The sequence below is a fragment of the Pristis pectinata genome, chromosome 39 (genome assembly GCF_009764475.1).
Source record: "Pristis pectinata isolate sPriPec2 chromosome 39, sPriPec2.1.pri, whole genome shotgun sequence".
Lineage (NCBI taxonomy): Eukaryota > Metazoa > Chordata > Chondrichthyes > Rhinopristiformes > Pristidae > Pristis > Pristis pectinata.
The window spans coordinates 869,029-895,159 of NC_067442.1; the positions used below are offsets into that span (position 1 = coordinate 869,029).

A 26,131-nucleotide genomic window follows, 5' to 3' on the forward strand; every position below is an offset into this window, starting at 1 on the left:
TTCTTTGGTTGTCTGCCAAATTGCAGGAGGACTTGGACGCTGAAATAAAGATTATTTCCTTCCCGATTTGGGTGCAGTTTTACTGGAACAGACAAAGGTGATTAACAGATCTTAATCAAAGTGAGAGAATGCCAGATGGACGGTGCCAAATGAGGTTGGATTTGGTCGATGCAGATTGAAACAGGGACAATATAATATTATCGCTCTCCCCATCGACCCGTGGTATTACTGATTTAAATTGTTCAATCTGTAACGCAATGCGCAGGAAGAACATTTCCGCAAACGCAGACAGAGTTTATATAAAGCAAAATTCCACAAGATGGTGGAAATCAGAGATGAAAATCATTAATTCTTTAAATACTCAATGGACCAGACAGCAGCGGTGGGGAGGGAAACACGGTTAAAGTTTCAGTGGCTGATTCAGAACTTAACATTGGCTGCCATTACAGAAATGGTCCATTTTCATTAGCTCTGTGTAAAATATAGCCGGTGCTTAGTAACGAGAGCATGAGTACCACAATAAGACACTACTAAATTACACGAGAGATAAATGTGAGTAAAAGTGAAAGTTGAGGCATTGAAACACAATTATTTTACAGCCACAGTTAATGCTGACAAAACTAAAGTTCGCCATGGAAACGACAGAACAAGTCCACATCTCTTGACACATTGCGTATTCTAACCATCACCATTGTGTCACGGTACAGTATTGTGGTTTGCTGTTAGCCTTAGAAATATAATCACCAACAGGTTGTCACAGTTCGAAGTCCCTACAGTTCACAATGCTCAAGAAAAAAATGACAGATATGCAAACAAACCTAAAGACCACAGACTGCGTGTAAATAAAACCACCCAACATGAAACCTTCGGGATATATTTTTTTGTAGAGTTTTCATTATACACGTTGCTGCTTTTGGCTAATTAAATAGGAAGAAGCAATGTTGTGAGTAATATCATCGAGATCGTGATGTAACACTTGGTTTCAAATGCCCCAAGTCATTTCCAGAAATAAAAACAGAAAATGCAGGAAATACTCAGCAGATCGGGCAGCATCTGCAGGGAGAGATTACAGATTAGTAAATCTTCATCAGAACCGGAAAGTAGGAAACAAACCTTAGGTCCAGAGAGGAGGGGTTCAGACGACCGAAAGGTGTGTCTGTGATGGGGCGGAGATGACGGTGTCCTGGGGAACACAAAGTGTTTGGTGCTGTCCGTAAAAGGGAGATGAATGGTTGCTGATCACGGCTGATCGCTCTGGGAGAGAGTCATGGGAGGAATATTTATGAGGGCGGCAGAGAGAGGGGGTCATAAACATGCTGGAACTGTGAGATAGAGGAGAGAGAATTTCCTAGAAACTGAAGTAAAAGGAGATTCTGTAAATAAGTTTGTGGAGAGAAACAAAATGAATTAGTATTACAGATGGGTTCGGCTTACATCAGAACTGTTCTGTCCTGAGATAAAGAGTAAGGCTGTTTATCTGATATTATTGAATGGAACCCCGAGAGCTGTGAAGAGCCGAGGTGGGAGCTGAGGTGCTCGAGGGTGTTCTCCTGTTTTGTTGACTATTGGGTGTGGTTGACAGACTCTCCAGGTCTGACACCGGGCGCCACTGCCAGGGAGTGTCAGGGACATCTCCCTAAAGCGATAGGTGTCTTCTCTGATGCCTGTGTATTCCCGATCTGCCAACCCTCCCTGTTCGAAACGTAGTTAAAGTCACCTGACCTTGAATGTGAGGTTCAGCTGCTCAGGATAATCTAACACAAAAGATGCGGCAGAGATCCTGGGATGATACAGAGATCAGGACGCGAGAGTGTCGTTGACTCGGACCTCCCTCGGGACAGCTATGAAGGGCTAAGTTTATCAGACCCCACAATGAAGACCATGTTTGGAGCAACGCCATCAGATTGCACGATTTTTGTGGCAGTTAGGTCAGGAAAACCTGGAATCTCACGGAGTCTCTGTCAATTTTCAACCCGATGAGCTATTCACTATACATTAGCTATTCACCACAGTACCGACATTCAGCCGGCCGCTAAATTCCACTAATATTTCACCGGTCGTCGAGGTCTAAATCAGATGGAAATAAGGGAAAGTTGGAGAGCGCAGGACCACGTGTAACTGGCCTTAATTCCCTGCAGTTTGGTTTTAACAATAGCGCAAGTCACAGAGAGCAGAGAGACGAGCTGTCCTAAAAAAGCGGATCGGCCTGAATCACACGGCGCCTGGTTCCTCACCCACAGACACTCCCTCCTTGAATGTGAACGACCGGCCAATGCCTGTCCGGGAGAGACCCCAGACTGAATAGGATACGGATCTACTCTATAATTTAGATGTAATATCTCGATTGCAAAGAAGATGCCATCCAACAACTGAGTTTGGCAGCAAAGGACAACTTGCAGTCATTCACTGCAGGAATAAAATGAAAATAACAGTCCGGAAAGAAAGAACTAAACAGAACCAACCTTCTCACTCACCAAGGACCTGTAGAGTGATGGTCGCTGAAGCTTTAGAGCCGCTTTTTCGAAGCATGTTCACCTGGTACCTCCCGGTGTCCGACATTTTCACCGACCTCAGCAGGAGCGACCAGTTGGAGGTGAATAACTCAGCCCGTGAATTGTACCCATTGCCATAAGACACGGTTTCAGAGATCCACCGGGCGACTGTTTTCTTAACGAAAGTCCAACTTCCACCCGTGACCTCGGCCGACGGCCGCACTGAAAAGAACGCACTTCCCCCGTCGGCCACATGGATCTGGCTGTGATCTACGTGGATGGTAAAAGTCTGAGACTCACCTGAGGAAGAGAAATGAGTGTGAGGAGAAAGCGAAAACATCGGAGAGACTCGAGAATCTGTACTTCGCTCAATAACAAGATCGTCTCCTATCAGCCAATCTGCATTTCTACAACCATCCGCCGCTGTGTTGATTCTCTGATAACTATCTCTCCGACAGACTGACCCTCACCCGCAAATATGAAGAGATAAAGAGCAAGCGCGGTGAGCGGCTGCCCCGCCATCTCGAGAGAGCTGCGCCTGTGTCTGTTACACTCGGAGACTGAACCGCGCTTCCTGGTCTCTGGGCCAGATCACTGGAGTCAGTCGTCAGAAGCAGCAGCGCTGATTGGATAGACTTCTGTCCGCCTGCGGCGAGGGCAGAGAACGAAGGAACGTAAAACGCGAAAGAGGAAGGCCGTTCGGCCCACCGCGCATCTTCCATCATGCCGTACCATTCGATGTGACTTTCTGTCAGCACCACTGTCCTGCACTAATCTCTAAAAGGAGCAGGTGCGTATTGTCCTTCACCCAGCCGGGAATGGCAAATACCAGAGCACGGAGATTTATGGTGAGAGGGGGAAAGTTTAAACAAGTTTTTTACACAGAAAGTGGTGGGTATCTGGATTCCGATGCGGGCTAGTGGTTGGGGGTGCAGATCCCACAGTGACTTTTAAGAGACACATTTGACAGGAAGAGGAACATGAATGGATAGATACAGATCATGTGAAGGCAAATGAGATTTGTTTAATTTGTCATTATGGTCAACACAGACATGGTGGCCTAATGACCTATTCCTGTGCAGTACACTTCTATGTTCTACGTCCTATGTTTCACGCTGTGATTCTTCACACTGACAATAAAATGAATTCTGGAAATAAATCTGTGGAGAGGGGCAAACTTCATTAATGTTACAGATGGGTTCGCCTGACATCAGAACTGGTCTGTCCTGACGCAAACAGTGAGGATGATTATATGAAATTGTTAATTTCATTATTGAGCGCCGGGGGCTGCGAAATCCCGTGGTGGGATGTGAGGTGCAAAAGGAAGATGCTCCTGTTTTATTGAGTACTGGGTGTGGTTAACGGCGACCCACTAGACCTACCTGCGGGCTCTTCTGCCAGAAATGTTTCAAGGAAATCTCCCTAAAGAGATATGTGTCTTCTCTGATTGTGTATGGCGCAGTCTCAGAAAACAGGGAGGCAAGAAGTCTGAAAAGTGGGATCGGCCGGTTCACAAGGCTCCGGCTGCTGCACCCAAATGCACGCTCTCCCTGAATCTGACCTGCCGGCCGGTGCCGGTCCGGGAGGGACCCCAAACTGAATCGTATACTGATCTACCCTATCCATCAAATGTAATTTCCCCATCGGAAAGAATACGTCCTCCATCAACTTAGTTTGGCAGTGGAGGTTAAATTGTACTCATTCACAACAGGAATGAAATAAAAATAATAGTCTGGGGATAACTGAGTGGCCAAAACCAACACCTCGCTCACCAAGGACCCGAAGAGTGATGGTCGCTGATGCTTGAGAGCCGCACTTTGGAACCATGGTCACACGGTACTCCCCGTTCTCCGAGGTGTTCACCGACTTGAGCAGAAGTGACCCGTCGGTGCTGAACAACTTAGCCCGTCATATGGACGCATTCCTATTAGACACTGGGCCATTGTTTTTCCCGTCGGAAGCCCAGTTCCCACTGCCGATCTCGTCCGACGCCGCACTGAACAGAACGCATTTCTTGCGACGGTCGCATGTATCCGGCTGTTTACAGCGTGGATGGTAAAAACCTGACACTCACACGAGGAAGTGAACTATAGTGGGAACGGGATTTTGTTTTTTTTTTCTTTTCAGTGCGGTGTCTTTCAAACCAGCACACGAGATCTAAGTAAATAATTTCTGGCTCATTCTCCCACATCTACTTGCACCTCTCCCCGTTTCCATGCCAACTGCCCTTTCGACTCTTTCTTTCCCACCATCTGTTGGACCCCTGTCTGAAAAAATCATCAATTTGTTTTGCACCTCTTTCAGCTCCATATACAGAGGTTGTTGTTTTGCAAGGTTGCGCCCACTGAAATGTGGGGAATATATTGGCCTTTGAAAGCCGTTCATTCAACTGGATGTTAGACCCTGATCTTCCACACTGCCTCATTTCTCGGTCCTTGATGTCCCCGCATTCAGCCACCGGATTCCGTAAGGATTAACTGGGCGGGTACGGAGAGGTTATTTCACCCGTGCTGTGGAGGTGTGAAACCCGGGAAGGACGTTTCAGTGGAAATCGCCGTCGATTTCATACAGTGATGAGGAGAAATTTATTTACCAGTGGACTGTGAATCTTTGCATTCTCTCACAGAGGGCAACAAACTTTCAGCCTCAGGGGACAGTGCTTTCAAATTGGAGAATGTTTGATTATGGACACTAAAGGTTCCAGAGATGGCGGACGAGGTGCGAGATCAGACATGACCCGTCTGTAAGGCAGAGCTGGCTTGAGGATTCTTGGGGTCAGATCCACGCCTGATTACTCTAGGTCTGCAGCTAAGAATTTGTCCTCCTGTAGTAACAACCCTTCGCCTCTGTTCTGCGCTGTTACATTTTCAACACACCACTGAACGCAGCTCTATTGCATTGTTGGTAACCGGAATCATTTAACAAGGTGTGCAGCTGTGTTCCTCGCTTTCCGATGCCCATCTACTGAAAGTCTGAACAGTGAAGTTGTCTGAGACAGGAATACCCTTCCCCATACGGAAAGTTTCATGTAGACTTTGAAGGAGAAAACCCTCAATCTTTTCATTCAGTTTAATTTGTAATTTATTCTGAAAATGGGTAGCATGTTTTTCCTTTGCATTTCGGGACTACTTTAAATATATTAGCTACATGGAAAGCTGGTGGAGGGAACAGACATTTGCAGGTTCGGAACCTTGGGTTAAATGTTGATAAATCGATCACAAAAGGAGAAGATCAGAACACCAGAGAGATGTGCAGTTCCACAACATCTTTCAACTTAATTTCCAGAAAAAAGGGAAACAGGGAGTTAAAAATGTTTCTTTTGGATTGCAATCTACTTCAAAAGGGCATTGCCCAGCCACAGTTTCAACAACTAACCCTTACGTTTTTACTGATGGATTAATGAAAACATATATTTCAGAGAAATTATGGTAAAGTGTTGTTTGTTAACGCTGATGTTCAGGAGGATTTTTGTGTACATGTGTGGGGAACATAGATGTTTCACATGAAGCTATAAAATGCACTGATGGAAAAGGTTATGGCGGCCTTTCTGACAAACGCTTTGGAGACTCAGGGTACGAAATCTTGTTTAAACTGCAAAGGGTTTGAGCAAAAGTGCGCATGAGTTCCAGCTACCGTCCACCAAAGGTAGGACAGACACGCCTTAAGATCTCGCACCAACCGATGGCCAATGACGATGTGCAAGATCTGAGAGTCCTTAAAGAGGAGATGTATGTGAATACTGAGAGTGATCGGCAAGGTAGTTGCTGAAAATGCTGATCCCTCCTTCCTCTTTCCCAAGTTCGAAACCCCGACTCGCGCAATGGGCCATTCATAAGATCGGTAAATAGTAGAACGTGGAACAGAACGTGTGACTCCTCCACTCCGCTCCGCTGGACAGTAAGATTACGGCTAATCTGAAGTTCAAACATGTTTCTGTCTCGGCTGTGAATACTGTACATTCAACAACCCCACCTTCGGAGCACTCTGGGGTAGAGAATTCCAAAGGTTCACAACCCTCTTTGAGAGAAAACACCTCCTCGACTGTATTTTAATTGCGTGATCACATACTCTGAACTTCTTCTCCGGTTATAAATATGCTTGTTATGGGACTTGTTTGCAGCACCAACCAACCCAAACCCACTCAGGCTCTTATATGAATCAAATAAATCCAAAGTAGCGTTTGGGAACAAGGTTTTTAATTCCGGGTTTGTTTGGACGGGGAGCTCGCGGCGACAAGGGGCACATGGAAATTAGCGCCCCATGGCACATCGGACGGTGTTAATCAAGTAAATTGTGAGCAGGGTCCTGCAGAAACACCACCAGGCAGATGAGATTCTGACCGGTGTGTGTGTGTGTGTGTGTGTGTGTGTGTGTGTGTGTGTGTGTGTGTGTGTGTGTGTGTGTGTGTGTTTGTGTGTGTGTGTGTCTGTGTCTGTGTCTGTGTCTGTCTGTCTATCTGTCTTTCTGTGTCTCTGTATGTGTTGTGTGTGTGGGTGTTTGTGTATGTGTGTTTGTGTGTGTGTGTGTGTGTGTGCTTGTGTCTGCGCATATGTTTGTGTGTGTGAATGTTTGTGTGTCTGTCCCTGCGTGTGTGCCTGTGTGTGTGTCTGTCTGTCTATCTGTGTTTCTGTTGCAGACAATTTGCAAGCGATTTCGATTCGCTGGAAATTCTTCGCCGTCAGCTGGGCGGGACCCAGACCAATCAGCGCTGCCGTTTCTGACTCTAGTGATCTGGCCCGGGATCCGGAAAAAGCAGTTCATTCTCCGAGACGCAGGCGCTACTCTCTCGGGATGGCGGGGCTGCTGCTCACCGCGCTCGGTCTTTGTCTCTTCATACCTGCTGGTGAGGGTCACTCTCTTGGAGTTATCGTCATTATAGAGTCAAAAGAGCGGCGGATTATTGCAGAAAAGCAGGTTATCTTAGAAGAAACGATCTAATTATTGAGCTGAGTATAGATTCTCGAGTCCATCTGCTTCTTTAGCTTTCCCTCATACGAATTTCTCTTCCGCAGGTGAGTCTCAAGTCTTTACCATCCACGTAGAACACAGCCGGATCCATGTGGCCGTCAGGGAACATGCGTTCATTTCAGTGCGGCCGTCGGCCGAGATCACGGGTGGAAGCTGGGCTTTCGGTGGGGTAACAGTCGCCCGTTGGATCGCTGATACCGTGTCTTATGGTAATGGGTATAGTTCACGGGCTGAGTTATTCACCTCCAACGGCTCGCTCCTTCTGCAGTCGGTGAACGCCTCGGACAGCGGGGAGTACCTTGTGACAATGATTGCAAAGGGCGGCTCTCCAGCATCAGCGAACATCACTCTGCGGGTCTTTTGTGAGTGAGACGTTGGTCTTGTTCAATCATTGATACCGACGACTATTTTCATTTTCTTTCTTGTGAATGAATATAATTTAATCTTTCCTATCCAACTCACTTGTCGTTTACACCGTAAGCCACTAACTTGTTATAGGAGCTATTTTTTTCCGATCGGGAAACTGGAAGAAATATTGAGCATAAATCTACCCTCCATTCAGTTTGTAGTTCCTCCTGGACTAGCATCGGCCGTCTGGTCAAATGCAGGCAGAGGATGCATGTGGGTGTGGTTCACGCCGCCGTGTGACTCCGGCTGAGCCGTCTGCGCGCCGGGTGAAGTGTTCTCGAAGTACCCGGGCACAGCCTGCCAAAAACGTCCCAACCGTAAATTCCATTTCTCTAGAACCCTTAGATATTCTTTGATAATCTACAAATCGTATGCAATTTCTTATTCTATCTCATATTTCTGGTCTTTTCCCCGACACGTTGAAGTGTATAAATAAAACAGAAGGTTTCATCGTAAATTTGAACAGAAGTATAAGATATCCCGCGAGAAAAACTAAATGCTTACAACAGAATAGAAAATGACGAGTTCTGACATTTTGTTTCACCTGAAGAAAACGTTAATCTGATCAAATATAATGTGGTGTTATGGTTCACATGCTTAATCTGAAAAAGGTTTCTGTTACTGCTGGCAGTTACAAGGTTAATTTTAATTTGTCCGAGAAGGGAAGGATGCCTATTGGCTGTCAGTTCGGTGGAGTTTGTTGAAAAATTCCTCAGCCACGCCCATGTTTACTGGCAGGTTCCTCAAAAAATAAAATCTCAGGATGCAGCCAGCGTCGTGCATCCGAGCTACAACACAGCCACATTCTAACGCAGACTCCCATAAACCAATCGAGAAATGACCACATATTTTCCAATGGATGAACAGCATTATAGTCCAGATGCAGGAAACTGAAATTAAAAACACAAACTATTGGAAACATCCGCAGGTCAGACAGAAACTGTGGAGATAAAATGAACAGAACTAGGGTTTCAGAGAGATGACGTTTAATTATCAGATGGTTTGAGAGGTCAATAATGTCCCGTGAGACCAAAGTTTCTCCTCCTGCCTTCGATTGGCGCTGACGGATCCTCCTGAAAGGAAGGATTTGGGCCCTATTGCAACAAATGGCGGGGCTTCCAGGACTTACACCTTGCATTATCACTAGAGAAAGTGTATTTGGTCTAAAATCTCCTGATATGGTCTAGAAACTATTATTTATGACGGAGAGAGTGATACTCACATCACTGCAGCAGGGTCTAGAATTCCGAAGGCTTAAAGGCTTTGTCGGAAATTCTACTCCAATGGCCTTTGCCCCATGCATGTGCGAGTGATAGAACTGAACAAAGGACAACAGTTTTTGGTTAAAGTTGTTCTAATTCTCAAAGGACATTTCTTTGGCTTTGAACTAGCAGTGTAGAATGGAGATTTCAATTGCTCATAATCGTCTTGCAAAGCTACTGTTATCTATGGAGGGTGGGACTGTTATGTGTTTTGTGTGTTAACTGCCTATATCGCATTATCTTATGCCTTCCCAACGGATAGTCAGAATTTAGTGCAGATGAAGCTATTCGTTGACAGATGTACAGAGGAGTTTCCTGGTTATTCAATGGAATATTTCCACCTTTTCTACACCTTTTCAGGTTCGCTGTCTTTTATGCTTCAGGTGGTAAAACAGGCTTATGATACCAGGGTTCATAACCAATGCAGACTGGAGTTCAACAGTTGCCCATTGTTTGTTGTTTTGGAGCTAAAGATTGGGGGTTAAGTGAGGACATCTGCTATGCCCAGCCTTCTGGGTTGTACTTGTTGTAACAGACTCCTGTATTACGTGGGGTTATTGTTCAACTAGCAGATAATTTCTGAATAGAGTCCTGAAGTCATTCAACACTGAAACAGGCCCTTTGGCCAACTGTGACCTTTCCCGCCATCAAGCAGTCATTTACACCAATCCTACACCGATCCCGTTTTATTCACCACATTTACATCCTCTCCCCCCAGATTCCACAGCTCGCCTGCACACTCGGGACAAATTGCAGTTGCTGATTAACCGACTAACATTTGCAGACATTGGAAACATTCTGTTACAAGGCTGTACATAAACCAGCAATTCAGGAGATTGTTTATTGTTTGGAAGCCGGTGAATCTATTCCAGTTCCCTTTAAACAGGCAGAAATCTGGTTTCCCTCTTTCCTCCGGGACGCGGTACCAGACAGGAAATCTCCCTCTGACAGGTCAAAGCTTTCAGAAGACCTAAAACAATGAGATGCCCCACAGAGTCTTTGTTTCAGTTTTCTCATACTTGGTATGTAAACGTAAACAATAAAGAGGACTGGGATGTAATCAGAATTGTCCACGCATGATTAGACACTAACTGAACATCTTGACATGTTAATTTGATTTATTAGGGTTTAAATGGGTGGGGACCATTTCCAGGGCTATATAAAGTTTATCTCAGGGTCACAAAACCAGGTGTGTTTCCACCCATTCCAAAACAATGTACCCGGCTCTCATATTGATGCTGAAGTCCAATCAGATTCAGTGTGACGTGGCCAATCCAATAATCTGGGCGTCAATGCTGGGTGTTCCTACTCTTTCTGTTAGATACCAGAGGTATGGTGGTGCTGTGGCTAAGTCAGTGGACTGGAAACAGAGGCCTAGATTGTTGGTCTAACCAGTGTTCAAATCCCACAACGTCGGCAGAATTTAACATAAGGGCAAAAATAGCAACGATCAGTAATAATGGCCGTGGAACTGTCGGAATATTGAGCTCATGAGACATTTTGGGGAGGAGATGGTTTGCTTTTAACCCCTGTGACCTATAGTGAGACTCTAAACCTCAGCAATGAGCATGATACTTGGCTGCACACTAAAGTTAGTTTTCAATAAATGTTGGTGCAGTGAGATGACTGCACCTCGAGGGCGGCTAATCCAGTCAAATCCTTATTTTAAGACACATTTTAATTTTATTCGCACAAAAACGGGCTGTTATATTGTGCCTAAAAAAGAAATTGTGTCGGATGGGTATGCAAAGAGAGCGGCAGTGCGGTATTGAGTCGAAGGATCAGCTGTTATTAAACTGAATGGCAGATTCGAAGAGACAACACCCTTTCTCCTGCTCCGATTTTTATTTTTGTAAGTGTGTTTTATCCAACAATGAACAATCAGCAGAAACAAAGTCTATGTGCAGCAATGTACACAAACCTTGGTATTCCCTTTGTAAAGCAAAGATGCACTTTGTGTGTAAGTATATTATGCAACTGAACAGGCTGAATTTCTATGGTTTCCATAACGTTCTAAATTATTCTCTGGTGCCACACAGGAATTTTATAAAATGGAATTTGACACCACAGCAAATAGGAAAAAATATTAGTCAGGTGTCCAAAATCTGTCCAAAGAGGGTGGTTTAAATGGGAGGAAGGTGGAGAGCAGGTGTAGAAGAAGGCAGGAGGTCAATGCGGACGAGATTCTAAGAATAAGCAGTTAACTACTGCCGCCAGCATAGATTAACCACGAGATACATGAAAGGAAAGGAAAAAGTCCTCCCGTGGGGTGCGGGTGAATGCTCTGAATCCCGAAGTGAAACTTGTCTGTTCAGAACTCGTCCTAATCCAACAGTATAGATTAGTGTGGCAACAGACTGGGGAAGAGCGCTTCCTGGGAGAAACCAGGCTCCGTCAAGTTTTATCTCCTGATCTTGTCCTTGGAAATATATGTGATATTTTCATTGAAACGTGCGAAACCTGAGGGTGTTTGATAGAGCAGCTGCGGGGTTGCTGCTTCCCATCAATAGGGAGGAGATAATGGGCTTGTGGGTGAGGATTACAGGGAAATAATTGGGACAATGGGATTGTTCTGTGGGACTAAATGGGCAGAAGGAACTCTATTCCGTTATGAAATATAAAGAAAATATGAGAAAGATAAATCCACCCATCTGCTCCCTGCATGATCTGTTGATCATGTTGAGTTGAGTTGAGCAGTTGAGTTGTTCGTATTTTACCCCTGGACTATTAACTCAGAGATAAAAGACCGAATCCCACCACACAGCAGACCTAAAACTTAATTCGGGTACTTTCGTAAATAAGCAATGAAAAAGTCCTTGCAACGATCACCAGGGAATCAGTAAAAACCCAGATGGTTCACAGTTTCCCTTATCCAGTCTGGCTTTTACAGGATCCTTGTAAAGACGTTGACAGTTTAATAGCCTTGCGAGCCGCTCTTACCGCTGCGACTAGTCATGGACCATCAATGCTGATCCTGTCACCAATGCCCGCAATCTGTGAAGAGATTTTAAAAGAATTTTATAACCTCTGGATTACTCCTGAAGTGGGTGTTGCTGGTAACTCTTAAGATACTGAAACAACAATAGAGCAAGGATAGAGTATAAAAGAATGAAGTATTTGATATGATTTTACAGGGCTCTGGTGAAACCACTCCTGGTGTCTCTTTTAGAGTCAGAGAGTTATACAGCACGGAAACTGGCCCCTCGGCCGAATTGGTCCATTTCGACAAAGGTATAAACTTCCATTGGAATGAGTGCAGGAATAGTTCACAAAGTTTATTTCCAGGTCCAAGGCAGAGACGTACGAAAAAAGAAAATTTACAGGTTGGGCCAATACCCATTTGCTGTTTAGAATTATGAGATCAAGTCTCCTTGAATGATACCGAACGTTTGACAGAGTAGATGTTGAGAGAATGCTTCCCTTGTGGGGTTACCGACAAGTGGAGAATCGTTTCAGAAGAAGGGATCACACTTTTGAAATATGGTTGAGGAGCGATACTGTCGGTACAAACGAGATAAGTAGAATAAGGGATGAGGTCCTGCAGAATGCGTTTGGGTCCTGCAGAATGAGTTCGTGGAGTTAGATAAGAAATTGAATTGCAGGACCTCGAAGCTTGACATCTCCGGATTACTCTCCGTGCCACGTGCTAGTGAGTCCAGGAATAGAAAGATAGGCCAGTTGAATGAGTGGTTGAAGAGCAGTCGGCAGGAATTCTGGTTCTTGGATCATTGCGGTCTCTTTTGGAGCAGAGGCAACCTGTCCAAGTTGGATGGGTTGCCCTGAACAGGAGGGGACGAATATCTGTGCGGGGATATCAGCTTTTGCCACCAGGGAGGATTTAATCTAGATTGGCAGGAGGGTGGAATCGAGAGAGCGAAGTCAGTGAGAAGACAGGGGTACTTGCAGCAACCAAAGATTGTGAGCCCCACAAACAGGATAACCATGTTCACAGTAAAAGGACATATTGGACCACTGCTCCAAATGGCATCAATTTCAATGCACAGAGCTTAATAGGTAACGCGGACGAACTGAGGGTGTGGAAGGGCTCTAGGGACTGGGATATTATGGCCATAACAGAAACGTGGCTGAGACAGGACTAGCACCTCAATGTTCCGGGATACCGATGCTTTAGGCATGACGGGGGAACAAGTAAGAGTATAGAGGGTGTTACCTTTTCGATAAGGGAGAACATAACATCAGCGCATAGAAAGGATATTCTTGAGGTATCGTCTAACGAGGCCATTTCGGTTGAACTGAGAAATGAGAAGGCGATGGTCACCTTAGTCGGGCTATGTTATGGACCCCCCCCCCTAAATAGTCAGTGGGAACATGAGGAGCAGATGTGTCCAGAAATTACACATAGTTTTGAGAATAGTAGGGTAGTGCCAGTGGGAGATTTCAACTTTCCATATATCGACTGGGCCACCCAGAGTGTAAAGGACCGGAAAGAGCGGAATTTCTGCGGTGCATCCAAGACAGTCTCCTCACGCAGTATATAGAGTAACCTACTCGGGTAGGAGCAATACTGAACCTCCTCTTAGGGAACGAAGGGGACAAGTAACTGAAGTGACAGTTGGGGACCACTTTGGGTACAATGGTCAGAATTCGATTAGTTTTAAAATACTTATGGAAAAAAGATAAAACAGCTCCACAGATTAAAGCCTTGAACCGGAGCAGGGCCAAATTTGAGGGTATTAGGCAGGATCTAGCTGGGGTCGACTGGGTGACTCGATGGAAAGACAAAGAAACAGTTGGCAATTGGGGATATTTTAGAAGGGTCCAGGGGCAGCATGTTCCTGTTAGGGTGAAGAGCAGGCAGACCAAGTACAGGGACCCCTGGCTATCGAGAGATATCGAGGCTCTGGTCGGGAAGAAAAAGGAAGAATATGTCACTTTTAGGCATCTGGGTATAACTTAATCCCTTGACTAATATAAAACGTTTCAGAGCCGGCTTGGGGGTGGGAGGGGGAGGGAATCAGGACGGAAAAAAAGGTATGAGATTGATTTGGCAGACAGGGTTAAAGATAATCCGAAGAGGTTCTTCGGTTATATTAACAGTAAAATGGTGACGAGGGAGAGACCATATCCTCTTAAAGACCATCAGAGCCGCCGATGTGTGGAGTCGCAGGAGATGGCTGAGATTTTTAATGTCTATTTGTCCTTAGTGTTTACCAAGGAGAATATCATGGCTGCCAGAGAAATGAGAGTAATAAGTAGTGAGGTCTTGGATCACATCCATTCAACGAGGTAGGAGTTATTTGCAGCTTCAAAGCCATTAAGGTTGGAAAATCCTAAGGGCCTGACCAAGTGCACCACCGGACCTTGTGGGATGCCGGAGAAGAAATCGCTGAGACTCTTGTAGAGATACTTGCTTCATCGTGAGCCACTGGCGAAGTTCCAGAAGATGGAGGGTGGCTAATGTTGCTCCATTGTTCAAGAGGGGTAGCAAGGACAGACAAGGGAACTACAGGTCGGTAAGCCTGACTTCAGTCGCAGGTAAATTACTGGAGGTTATTCGAGGGATAATATCTACAATCACTTGGATAGTCAAGGGCTAATCAGAAATAGTTATCATGGTTTTATGCGTGATAGGTCATGTCTGACGAGTCTTTTGGAGTTTTTCGAAGAGGTACCCAACGAGATAGATGAAGTTAGGGCAGTGGATGTTGTCAGTCTGGACTTTTGTAAGGTCTTTGACAAGATCTCACATGACAGGCTGATCAGGAAGGCGAGGTAGCATGGGATTCAGGGGAAGCTAGCGAGGTTAATTCAGAATGGGCTCGATGATAGGAAGCAGCGGGTGATGGTTGAAGGTCGATTCTCCAATTGGAGGCCTCTGACTAGTGGGGTGCCCCAGCGGTCAGGGGTGTTATTCATTATTTATGTAAATAATTTGGATATGATTGCAAGTTTGTTGATGATACTAAATTTGGGGGTCTTGTTGATAGTGAAGCAGGTTACAATGAATTGCAGAGATCTTGATCAGTTAAGAAGATGTCCTGAGGAATGACAAATGGATTTCAACTCAGATAAGTGTTAGGAGATGCATTTTGGACAGTCAAAACAGGGTAGGACTTATACAGTGAATGGCAGGATACAGACGAGTGTTGTGGAACAGAGGGACCTGGGAGTTAAACTGCATCGTTCGCTGAAAACGGCCGCGCAATTAGACAGGGTGGTGAGGAAGGCGTTTGGAATGCTGGCCTTCATCAGTCAGGGCATCGAGCTTAGGACTAGGGACATTATGTTGCAGTTATATAAGTCGTTGGTGAGGCCGCCCTTGGAATATTAGGTACAGTTTTGGTTACCCTGTATTGGGAAAGACGTTGGCATGCTGGAGAGTGTGCAGAAGATATTTAAGAGGATGCTGCCTTGGACTGGAGGGTCTGTGTTAACGAGAGAGGTTGGCCACGCTGGATCTTTATTCTTTGGAGCGTAGGGGAATGAAAGGTGACAACAAGTTGGCGTACAGACGCGGCAAGTAGTTAAGAAAGTAAATGGTATGTTGGTCTTGATTGCAAGGGGGTTTAGAAACAGAAAAGTTTTGTTAGGGCGCTGATGAGGCCTCGCCTGCATTTCCGCGCGCAGTTTTATTCGCCTTAGGTAAACGAGGTAGTCGAGAGGTGTGGCGAGATAACGCTCCATTGGTGTTGCTCAAGATTGGATCATCTGTGATCTTTTTTGGATGTGAGAGTTATCTCAAGGACCAAATGTCCTGCTTCCAATCCCATTTTTAATGCTTTTGTGTTTTATTTTTTGTTGAGCTGATTCATTCGCCGTTAGAGATAGTTTCCTATCATCAACACTTATTCGTATTTTCTCTGTTATCTTATTAGGTAGGTGCAGTATCCGTGAACTATTTTGCGTGTATTTCAATATTCTATGACTAATTTCTGATGTTAGTTCATTTTCCTTGTGACTCTTTCAGTTATCTTTTCTTGGCAGAAATCTCTAATGTTCTTAAATTGCCACAGCATTCAAACTGTTCCCACATGCTGTTGCATATTCCATTAATAACACAAAAATTCCACAACATCAGAAGTTTCCAGCAGTCTCAAATATCAGTGAATATATTGATTACCTCAGTCCCTCTCTTCTGCATTATATAACACAATGAACATCACTCTCCTGTATTTTGGCAGAAGCCATTTCTAAGCCCAGCATCTCAGCCAATAACACTCATACAGGGGAGCACAACGACGCCGTGGCTCTAACATGCGATGCCACGTGGTCACCAATCTCATTTTCGTGGTTTCATAGAAATGAAACAATTCGCCCTGACGGTGGGACTGCCAGTGGGTCAAAGCAGTCGAACCATCATCGTATCTGGAATTTGCAGTCTGATGGAGAATTCGTGTGCTGTGCGTCTGATGCATGTGGCCTGCCTAGATTGAGCTTCTAGTAAATGGTGACTCCTGGGATGTTGATGGTGGGAGGCACACGATGGTAATGCCATTGAATGTCAAGGGTAGGTGGTTGGAGGTCTTGTTGGAGATGGCCATTCCCTGGCATTTTTATGGGCCAATATTTCTTGCCACTTATTGCCCTGTGTCTGAGTGTTGTCCAGGCCTTGATGACTCCAGATGTGATTTGCTGAGGAGATGTGAATTGAATTGAACATTGTGTAAATATCAACAATCATCCCCGCTTCTGATTTTATAATGAAAGAATGGTCAATGATAAAGCAGATGAAGATGCTTGGACAGAGGATACTGCCCTGAAGAAATCCTGCAATGACATCCTGGTTCTGGGATGATTGACCGCGATGTATGTCTACAAATCTTGAAGAGATTTTCCTCTTGAGGTCCACTGAATTCAGTTTTAAAAGGGCCTCCTCGATGCTATGCCCAGCCTAAAGCTGCCTTGATGTCAGGCCCGGCGCTCTCAACTCACCTCTGGTAATCAGCTCTAAACTGGATTAAGGCTGTAATGAGGTGAGAGGCCTAGCGAAAAGCAAATTGGCTGTCGGTGATTAGGTTATTGGTCACTAAGTCCGATTTAACAGCACAGTCAATAACACCTTTCACTTTGCTGATGGTTGAAAATAGACTGATCAGGTGATGATTTGTTGGTTTGGCTTTTTGTGAGCAGAACATACCTGAGCAATTCACCATACTTGAATGGCATGGCATCATTTTATACTAACAATGTTTTTGTTTCAGATGCACCTGAATCTCTAAGCGGATCCTTCAGCCCAGAATTTGCTTAATATCCTGTGCCGTCAACTGTGTTTTTTTCTTGTTGCGCTATTTCAGTTCCCGTTGCTCAATTTAGGTCAAGTTAACACTTCACTCAAGTTGGCAGCAGTTAACCATTGCTGATCTGTCCTTGAATCACACCAGTAATTACACTTGCAAAGCTTTCAACGAGATAACACAGAATACAGTGTAACAACAAGGCGCAGACCCGTATGCCAAATGAATCCAACCACGCAGCTCTGGTTGAGCTGAAACCGCAGTTGGATATGACGGTGATTCTAGGTCTGGAGCTGGAAGTCGGATGTGGTCGCCTCTAATCAGCGCATTCCAGACATCGGTGCCCCCAGTGAGCGCGGACAGAAGTCAAATCCGCCTGAAACTGCGGGATGTACCTCACAAACCGCCTGTCAAAATGACCCCCACAAGCATGCACGCTTCCAGAAAATCTGTTGATATCATCCAAGATACAGGCATGTTCAGGATATACAAGGCCTGCATGAAATGGCATCAGCTTTGAGCGGCCAAGACCGCAACGCTCAGGAAGATCTGATAAGGTCTGGTGTTTCAACAGCCTGCCTCTGGCCTCTCTAAATAAATATACATATCACTAGTCACTTCTGCAGAAGACATTGCAACAATTGGAGTCATAGAGCCACAGAGTTACACAACATAAAAACAGGAACTTCCGCCCAATTGGTCCATCCCACCCATCTGCGTTTGACACGTTTCCCTCGAAATTTTTCCAATCCATGCACCTATCCAAATGCATTTTAATCATCCTGAATGATTCCACCTCTACAACCTCCCCTAGCAGCTCGTTCCACATAGCCACCACTCTCCGTGAGATAAAGTTGCTTCTCACGTCCCCATGAAATGCTTCCCCTCACAAAAAGAGATGCCCTTCAGTTTTGACTCCCTTATCCTGGGATAAAATACAAAGCCCATTCAACCTGTGTATGTCCATCGTGATTCTGCATCACTAACATCACTCGTCAGCCTCCTGTGCTCTGGGGGAGAATTGTCTCAGGCAATCCAATATCCCTTTATTACTCAAGGCCCCAGACCCGGTAACATCCTCGTGAATCGTTTCAGCACCCTTTCCAACTGAATGACATCCTGACTTTGACTCTCACCAACTTTTACCGATGCACGATAAAAAGCATCCTATCTGGATGTATCACGGCTTGGTACGGCAACTGCTCTGCGCAAGACCGCAAGAAGCTGCAGAGAGCTGTAGACACGGCCCAGCACATCACGGACACCAGCCTCCCCTCCTTGGACTCTGTCTTTACCTTTCGTTGTCTTGTTGTAGCAGCCAGTATAATCAAAGTCCCCACCCACCGGGTCATTCTCTCTTCCATCAGGTAGAAGATACAGAAGCCTGAGGGTACGTACCACCAGACTTAAGGACAGCTTCTACCCCACTGTGATAAGACTATTGAACGGTTCCCTTCTACAATAAGATGCACTATGACCTCACGATCTACCTTGTTGTGGTCTTGCACCTTATTGCACTGCACTTTCTCTGTAGCTGTGACACTTTACTCTGTACTATTATAGTTTTTACCTGTACTACATCAATGCACTCTGTACTAACCCAATATAACTGTACTGTGTAATTAATTGACCAGTACAATCGGTTTGTACGACAAGCTTTTCATTATACCTCAGTACAAGTGACAATAATAAACCAATACAAATTCCAATACTATCCATCAGGGACCAGAACTGCATACAGTACACGGAGTGTGGTCTCACTAACGTCTTGAATCGCTGTTACATGACATCCCAACTCTCTTACTCAATGCCCCTACGGATAAGGGCAACTGTGACAAACCCCTACTTCACGCTCTGTCGACCTGCTTCGTCAATTTCAAGTAACTACATTATTGTACCCCTAAGTCTGTCTTTTCCAGAACCGCAGAGTGTCATCCGCAAACTTTCTAACCATGCAAACTACATACTCATCGAAATGATTAATGTAGGTGACAAACAACAGTGGACCCCGCACTCATCCGTGCGGCAAACGTCTCTTCACAGGCCTCCAGTCTGAAACACAACCCACCACCAGAACGTTCTGACTAGTTTACCCCTGAAAATGTTGGAACCATTTGGCTACCTCACCCTGGACCCCATGTGATCTAACCTTCTGGAACACAATTCATCAGCCAGAATAACGATGTGAGTGAACACTGAGAGATATGGTGCAGATGTGGATGATGTTTCCCTTTAACTGGCCTATCTAGATCCAGGGTCATTTGAGATTCCCTCCCCAAAAGTGACATGAAGGCTCAGTCGCTGAATACATTCTGGAGATGGTTCGCTGTCCTTTGGGTTTAATGTAAAAGATCAGACTTGACCTTATAGCAAAGCAGATTTTAAGGGACGAGAAGCCTATTTTCCCCTCAGATTTTAATACACTTAATTATGTTCACTTTCGAAGCATTGCTTTTTTTATTTAATTAATTGTAACCATAAGCATGGAAAATAATTTAGCGAATCCGACGGTAAATGGAACAATGTGGAACTGAAATATTAAAAAAAATAAAACGCTGGAAAACCTCATCATGTCAGGCAGGGCCTGTGGAAAGGGAGTCCGTGAACGGCATCATCTCTCTCTCTCTCGCTCCCTCTCTCTCTCTCTCTCCCACCTCTTTCTCCCTCTATCTCACTGTCTCCGTGCTTCTGTCTCTCTCCAGCTATCTATCGTTCTGTGTGTGTGTGTGTCTCTCTCTCTCTGTCTGCCTCTCTGTATCTCTGTCTCTGTCTCTGTCTCTGTCTCTCTCGCTCCCCCCCCCCCCCCCACACAGGTGCTGCTGGACTTGCCGAGATTTACCAATATTTTTCTTGATTCGAATTCTGCTGTTCTCCAGCTGCGCATTTCAGAAAAAAAAAACAAATAATATTTCAAGATGCAAACGAGAGATTAAAACAGAAAATGCGGTAAACACTGACCGGGTCAGGGAGTATCCGTTGAGAGAGAAACAGAGTGAACATTTCAGGCTCGTTTCTCCCAGACTTTATTTCACCTGCAACATGTTTACAGAATTTTCTGTTATATTTTCAGATTTCCAGCAATTGACGTTTTCTTGTTATTTTCGTTTGCAGCCGAATGACTTTATTCGAGTGCCCTGGGGCCGGTAATATGATAAACTTCAAAAAGAAAGCGCACTCCCCGCTTTGTATTTGGAACAAGGGTTCGGCCCCTGTGTCCTTTAAGTGCCCTTTGACATGGTCTGGGAGTTAACTCACCTCAAGGGACAGTAGGAATAGGTAATATATTCTGACCTTGCGGTCGAAGCCCGGATCCAAAGACGACTCGATGAGAAATGCATCAAAATGCAGCAGATCCGAATTTTTCCAGACGTTATTAAATAAGATGATCACTATTTAGAGGGAGATCCGTGCGTTGATTCTGATCCAGATCTTGAGTTATTGGGACTTGTATATCCGGATCATGTACATGTTTAACGTCAGGGGCTTTGACGTCACAATGACCAGGTAAAACATAACTCCACCGACACTGGAGACAGCAACAATTACAGAGCAGTACAGGCCTATTATTTCATTACTAAACGTTCTTGTTTTTAATCCTTCACACCTTTTGCTTTCCACCCCACTGTTACCTTCCTCCCCACTGAACCGTGCGGCCCACAAACAAGCGGGGTGGACGCTGGACAACACACGTGTGTTCTGGAAGGAACACCTAACCTTCTTAAAGGAAAGACGAGGGAAATGGAAATTCTGCGTGGCTGACATCAGTTTCTTGAATTTCATTGGTTAATTTAAAAAAAAATTCCAGGTAGACCAGCTGCCATTTATTTTCTGATATTTCAAAGTGAACGCGAAGCCCGAAGTACCACAAGCAATTAAAATTTAACGGATATTGAATCTGTTTGTTTTACTACATTTCAATGCACTGCGTCTCGTTATTTCCATATTTCAACTTTCAGTTGGAAGTGATCGCTCTCCCGGAGGTTTGTCAGCTGGAGCGACGGCGGGGATTGTTGTTGGCGTTTTTGCCGGAGTTGCGATTGTGGGTGCACTCGCTGCCTGGTTAATCAAGAGAAATTCAAGCAGGTAAATACGTTTATTTCAAACATTGGCAGCATGTTCATTATACTCTCCAGATGTGATGTCCTTAAGTAACCAATAATTTGTTGCAGAACAATTTGCGTTTCCTTTGTCTTGTCAGCCAATATGGTCCGTGTTTCAGCAGTACCTTTCACACTTGATCAATTTATAGGATCCCTTTAACTCTGTTCGTTTTTTGCCAGTTGGTCATTCATCATAACTACTGTAGTGTATCAGTCAAGGTGCTTCACATACTCCGTGACATAAAAGGGACATTCGGCCCATCACCCGTATCCTTCCGCATTTATTTTCCTTTGCAACCAATCCTCCATCACGTGCCCATTACCTCCCAGCGGATTCTTCTGCCAACCACCTCCGCTCGGTGAGGTTAGCAGCGGCTGATTAACCCACCGACCCTTCAGATCTTTCTATGTGGGAGGAACCCAGAGGAACCTGGCAGGAACCCATGCGTCACTGGACAATGTGCAAACTCCACAGATAAAACAGGGCGTAGTTTCGAGCACAGGTCGCTGGATCTGCGCGTCATCAGTGACTGCCGCTCCACTGTGCTGAAATTGTCGGATGCAGAGGTCTGTATTATTAATCTGGGGCCGTGCTTTGAAATCCCACCATCCGAACGTGAGAAACAGAAGCTGGAGACGGCCACTCAGCCCCTCAATCCTATAATGTCATTCAATAAGATGGTGGATGACCTGATCTTGGCCTCAGTATAACCAATCTCCCATTACCAAAATCCCTTCGTTCAGCAACAGATCAGGGATCTGTCTCTCTCTCAGCCATGAGTATGTTCAATGCTTGCAATGCCACGGGGGGAGAGAATTCAAAGACTCGGCGCCCTCGGAGAGACGAAATTTCTCCTCACCTCCTTCTGATACAGGCAAAGCCTTCTTCTGAACTATGCCCGCTTGTTCTGCAGATCTTTGCTGGGGGAAACAACATCTCAACCTGTACATCTCCTCTCATAAATACGCTTCAGGTTCAGAGACGGTGAGAGCTAACGTCACGAGACTGAATCATCCGTCCAATGACCATGAAGAACTAGATCCTCCCAAAATCCAAAAAAAAATCATACCTTTACACCTGGAAAGGCGATTGTCTGTCCTTCTCCCGTCTTGCCTGTACATGATCTCAGGGGGCATCTGCGGAGAGATAAACGTTTCAAGTCGATATCCTTTCATCAGAAATGTGGTTATTTGAGCATGTCGGCCGAGCATTCCAATGTAAATGTGTTTTTTTTTGTGCTGTTACCTTGATTGACATCTCTATGCCCACATCAGGTAATTTAATATCCCTGCTTCAACGTCCTATTCTCTGTTGTCAAGGCACAACAATCAATTGCCTTTTCTGGCGAAATTCCCACTCACTGAGTTCGTCCATTAAAACAAGTTTTTTTCAGAATTCATATTTTGATCCGTTTCTGTTTACTCAGGATGAAAGTTCCGGAGATACATCACAGGAGCATAAAACCAGGAGTAAACAGTGAGTGGAAAGAATTTTGCACAGCTGTCTGCACAAGGTTTTTGGTTGGCCACACTTGGAATATTGTGTTCTGTTCTGTTCACCGCAGTATGGAATGTATGTGGTCGTGTGTGGAAAAGATTCTCCAGGATGTAGCCTTGAATGGAGGACCTTAGTTCCAAGGAGAGGTTATACGCTGGGATAGTTGTCACTATAGGGCAGGAGGCTGAAACGGACCTTTCATTGCTTCACATAATTATGAAGTATATAGTCACAGAGCTTTCCAAGCGCAGAGGAATCTAAATCAAGAGAAAATATGTGAGAGGGAAAATATTGAAAAGAGATAAGAGAGGCACGTTTTCCACACAAACTGTGGTGGGTGATTGGAACTAGCTGCCAGAGGAGGTGGTTGAGGCAGGTACAAACACAGCGCTTACAAAACATTTTCACAGGTGTATGTATAGGAAAGGAAAAGAGGGATCGGATCCAAATTCAGGAACGTAGGATCAAAGTGGATGTGCATCTCTGTCGGCATGGACGCGTCGGGTCCAGTGGCCTGTATCGCTGCTGTAAGACTCCTTCATTTCATGCAACAGGAATTGGAAAGGGTGTTTCTGAGCAGATCCGTGGACCTCACAGAGACGATCGTATAATACGCAGGGTCAAAACTTTGAACGAGGCAGTCGGAATCATAAGGTTTTGCGGGATGGCTTTGAACGGCTGCATGGAGGGTTATATTCCAGTGATGCGAAGGGACAGCGGGCGAGGTGACTGAGGCTGAATACTTCCGTACCGAGTTCCAACGATCTAGAATGTCGTCCCTTGCTACAGCTTCTTTGTTTGTCTGCCTTGAACGTCGTAAGACTCTGAATCGAAATTGAATAAACGTTGAGTCCATCCCCTACACAAATAAAACTGCAATGCTTGACCTGCCTTCACTGAACTGGATCGGCACCAACCTCTCAGGGACAACAAAGCTCCCTGCATCCTGTCACCGAGAATATCAGGATGGGATCAGAACTTAATTTGGTAAAGTCTACAGGGCTTGTGGGAGGGGTGGGATACTTAATCGAAATAATGTGATAGCAGATCCAATGGGTCCAACAGCTTTCCTCTGTACTGGGAAACTGATTCTGATATTGTTTGCTCAAGTACTAAACGTGTTGTATTCCCACAGATACCTTGGCTACGGATGTTGCAGACTCATCACAGATATATGAAAATATGCCAAGGCATCAAAAGGTTGGTACATTTGCAGTATGATGATATTAAAATCACCATCATTTTTAAATATATAAGGGACAATATTGTTGTAGAACCGTCAGAATAATTCTTCCTGCAGCAGTTGTGGACTGGGGTCAGCAGACTGGGGTCAGCATACTGGGGTCAGCAGACTGGGGTCCTTCAGAATATATAAACTTGAAATTAAATTCTTCCTTTCCATGTTCGAATTCACTCTCGTACCTCAGAATATTTAAAACACGTTTGGATGAGTGCATGGATAAGCCTGAAGAGGGATATGGGCAAATCGGGGGCAGTCGTGAATGGCTTGTTGGCACCATGGTCGGGATGGACTCTATTATCCTATGGCTTTCTGACTTGCGGGGAATAGTCCTGAACATTAGCAGCTCGCCAATTAACTTCACTACCGAACTACCGTACCACTGGACTCGCTATTAATTAGGGTTAATCACACACACTGGGTCTATATATGTGAGAGGACATTTCGATCCAATTATGAAGCAAACTCAGGCTGTGTGTAGAATAGGCTTTCGGTACAAAATTGTTGAAAGCAGCAATGAATATGAACAGTGATTCTTTCAGTTTTCATTTGCGAGGAGAAATAATGACGTTCTCTGTGTGGTCGGTTTATTCATTCGTTTCATTATTTTACAATCCACAGAGCACCGCACACCCACCCAATGAAAACTCCATTTATATGGTAAGGGATTTCTTTTTTATTCCTCTTCGGGTAAATGTTTTCAGGTTCCCTGTTTAGAAGCAAAACCATGTGTGAACCATTCTTCCATTGCTTCACCAGCCAAAACATGATAGGGTCATTGCTCACCCTGGCTCCCACTACCACCACCCCCCCCCCCCGATCCCATGTCCCCCAGTTCACTTACTGTCCAAGAGTCTACCGCGTTCAGCGTGCAATGCACGCAATATATCCTTTCTGATCGTTTGATACACTTCTGCCATTGACTGCTTATGCCAATACACTTCCGCAAATCATAACGACCTGTTCATGTTCAACAGGGGCTGATATTGGAAGATCAATCAGTTTACAGCGAACTGCGGAGGTATGAGCGCAGAACGTTTGACAAGTGATACAGGATGTATTTAAAAAGGAAACATCTGCATTCTTAATCACGTCTAGGAAATATGGACCACAGAATGGAAAGTTACCTGCTACAAGTTACCTGCGACTATCAGATGACAGACATCAAGCAGTGTGGGAAGGCAGACAGGTGTGGATGTGCAGGGAGTCAGTGAACTTCAGAGGAGCACTTTTACTGAACTGGTAGCCGTGCAAAACATATACGTGACCTGACAGGAAATATGTACTTGCAGGACAGCTCAAAATTTTACAGACCCGCTTGCCGGTGTTTGATTTCATCAGTTTAAATTCCGCACGGTTGCCGACGGAGGGCCAATGTGAACTGTATTTTGTTTCCACAGGTGACGTCATTGGTGACGTGGAGGGATTTGTTGATTTGGGAATGGCGACGACAGAAAGACAACAAACCAAGGAAGGCCTCGCTGCTCAATACCTCTCTCATGTTTCCGTTACAACCGCTCTCCACGTCACCTTCTGTGCTTCCCGTGTCTCTCCCTGTCATATCCTCACGGCCGAGTCATCGGCCAACATTAGAAATGAATGGTGTCATTTTGCCTTGTCCCTCACCGCACCCAACTCTGTTCCAGCCCTGACTTCGAACCCCCGTGTATCTGCCACCCACATTTCCCTCTCTACGTTCCCGTGCAATGTGGCCACTCTGCCTTCTTGATGCAGATCATGGACTGGTCCGTCTCTGACCGCTTCCGACTCTCACTTCCATGAACGAAGCATGGTGTCGTTTTCAAACTGTTGGCGAACCAGACTTTGGGTTTTTATTGTCCAGGGTCCTATTGCAGCCGCCCATGCGTTTTCGAGACCCCGGTACTCCCGGTGTGATGACCAAATACTTTCCACATTTGCATACCAATACTTCCTTTTGGCAAGGAGCAAAAGATCACACACAGAGCA

General features: G+C 45.1%; 2 protein-coding genes across 2 annotated transcripts in view; one reads left to right on the plus strand and one right to left on the minus strand.

Moving 5' to 3' along the window:
- Positions 1-26,131, minus strand: part of LOC127587150 (neural cell adhesion molecule 2-like) — a 66,993-nt gene that overhangs the window by 12,454 nt on the left and 28,408 nt on the right. Inside the window, exons 6-9 of the mRNA XM_052045343.1 lie at positions 7,524-7,663; positions 4,265-4,358; positions 2,963-3,073; positions 2,475-2,792 (exon numbers count right to left, since the gene is read on the minus strand). Coding sequence (XP_051901303.1) covers positions 2,475-2,792; positions 2,963-3,073; positions 4,265-4,358; positions 7,524-7,663 — 663 coding nt within the window. The remainder of the gene's footprint in view (positions 1-2,474; positions 2,793-2,962; positions 3,074-4,264; positions 4,359-7,523; positions 7,664-26,131) is intronic.
- On the plus strand, positions 7,263-25,260 carry LOC127587262 (carcinoembryonic antigen-related cell adhesion molecule 1-like). The gene is made up of 7 exons (XM_052045556.1): positions 7,263-7,335; positions 7,505-7,822; positions 21,282-21,408; positions 22,853-22,902; positions 24,059-24,123; positions 24,785-24,823; positions 25,141-25,260. Exons 1-7 carry the CDS (start codon positions 7,284-7,286, stop codon positions 25,210-25,212), a joined length of 723 nt encoding a protein of 240 aa, XP_051901516.1. The 5' UTR covers positions 7,263-7,283; the 3' UTR covers positions 25,213-25,260.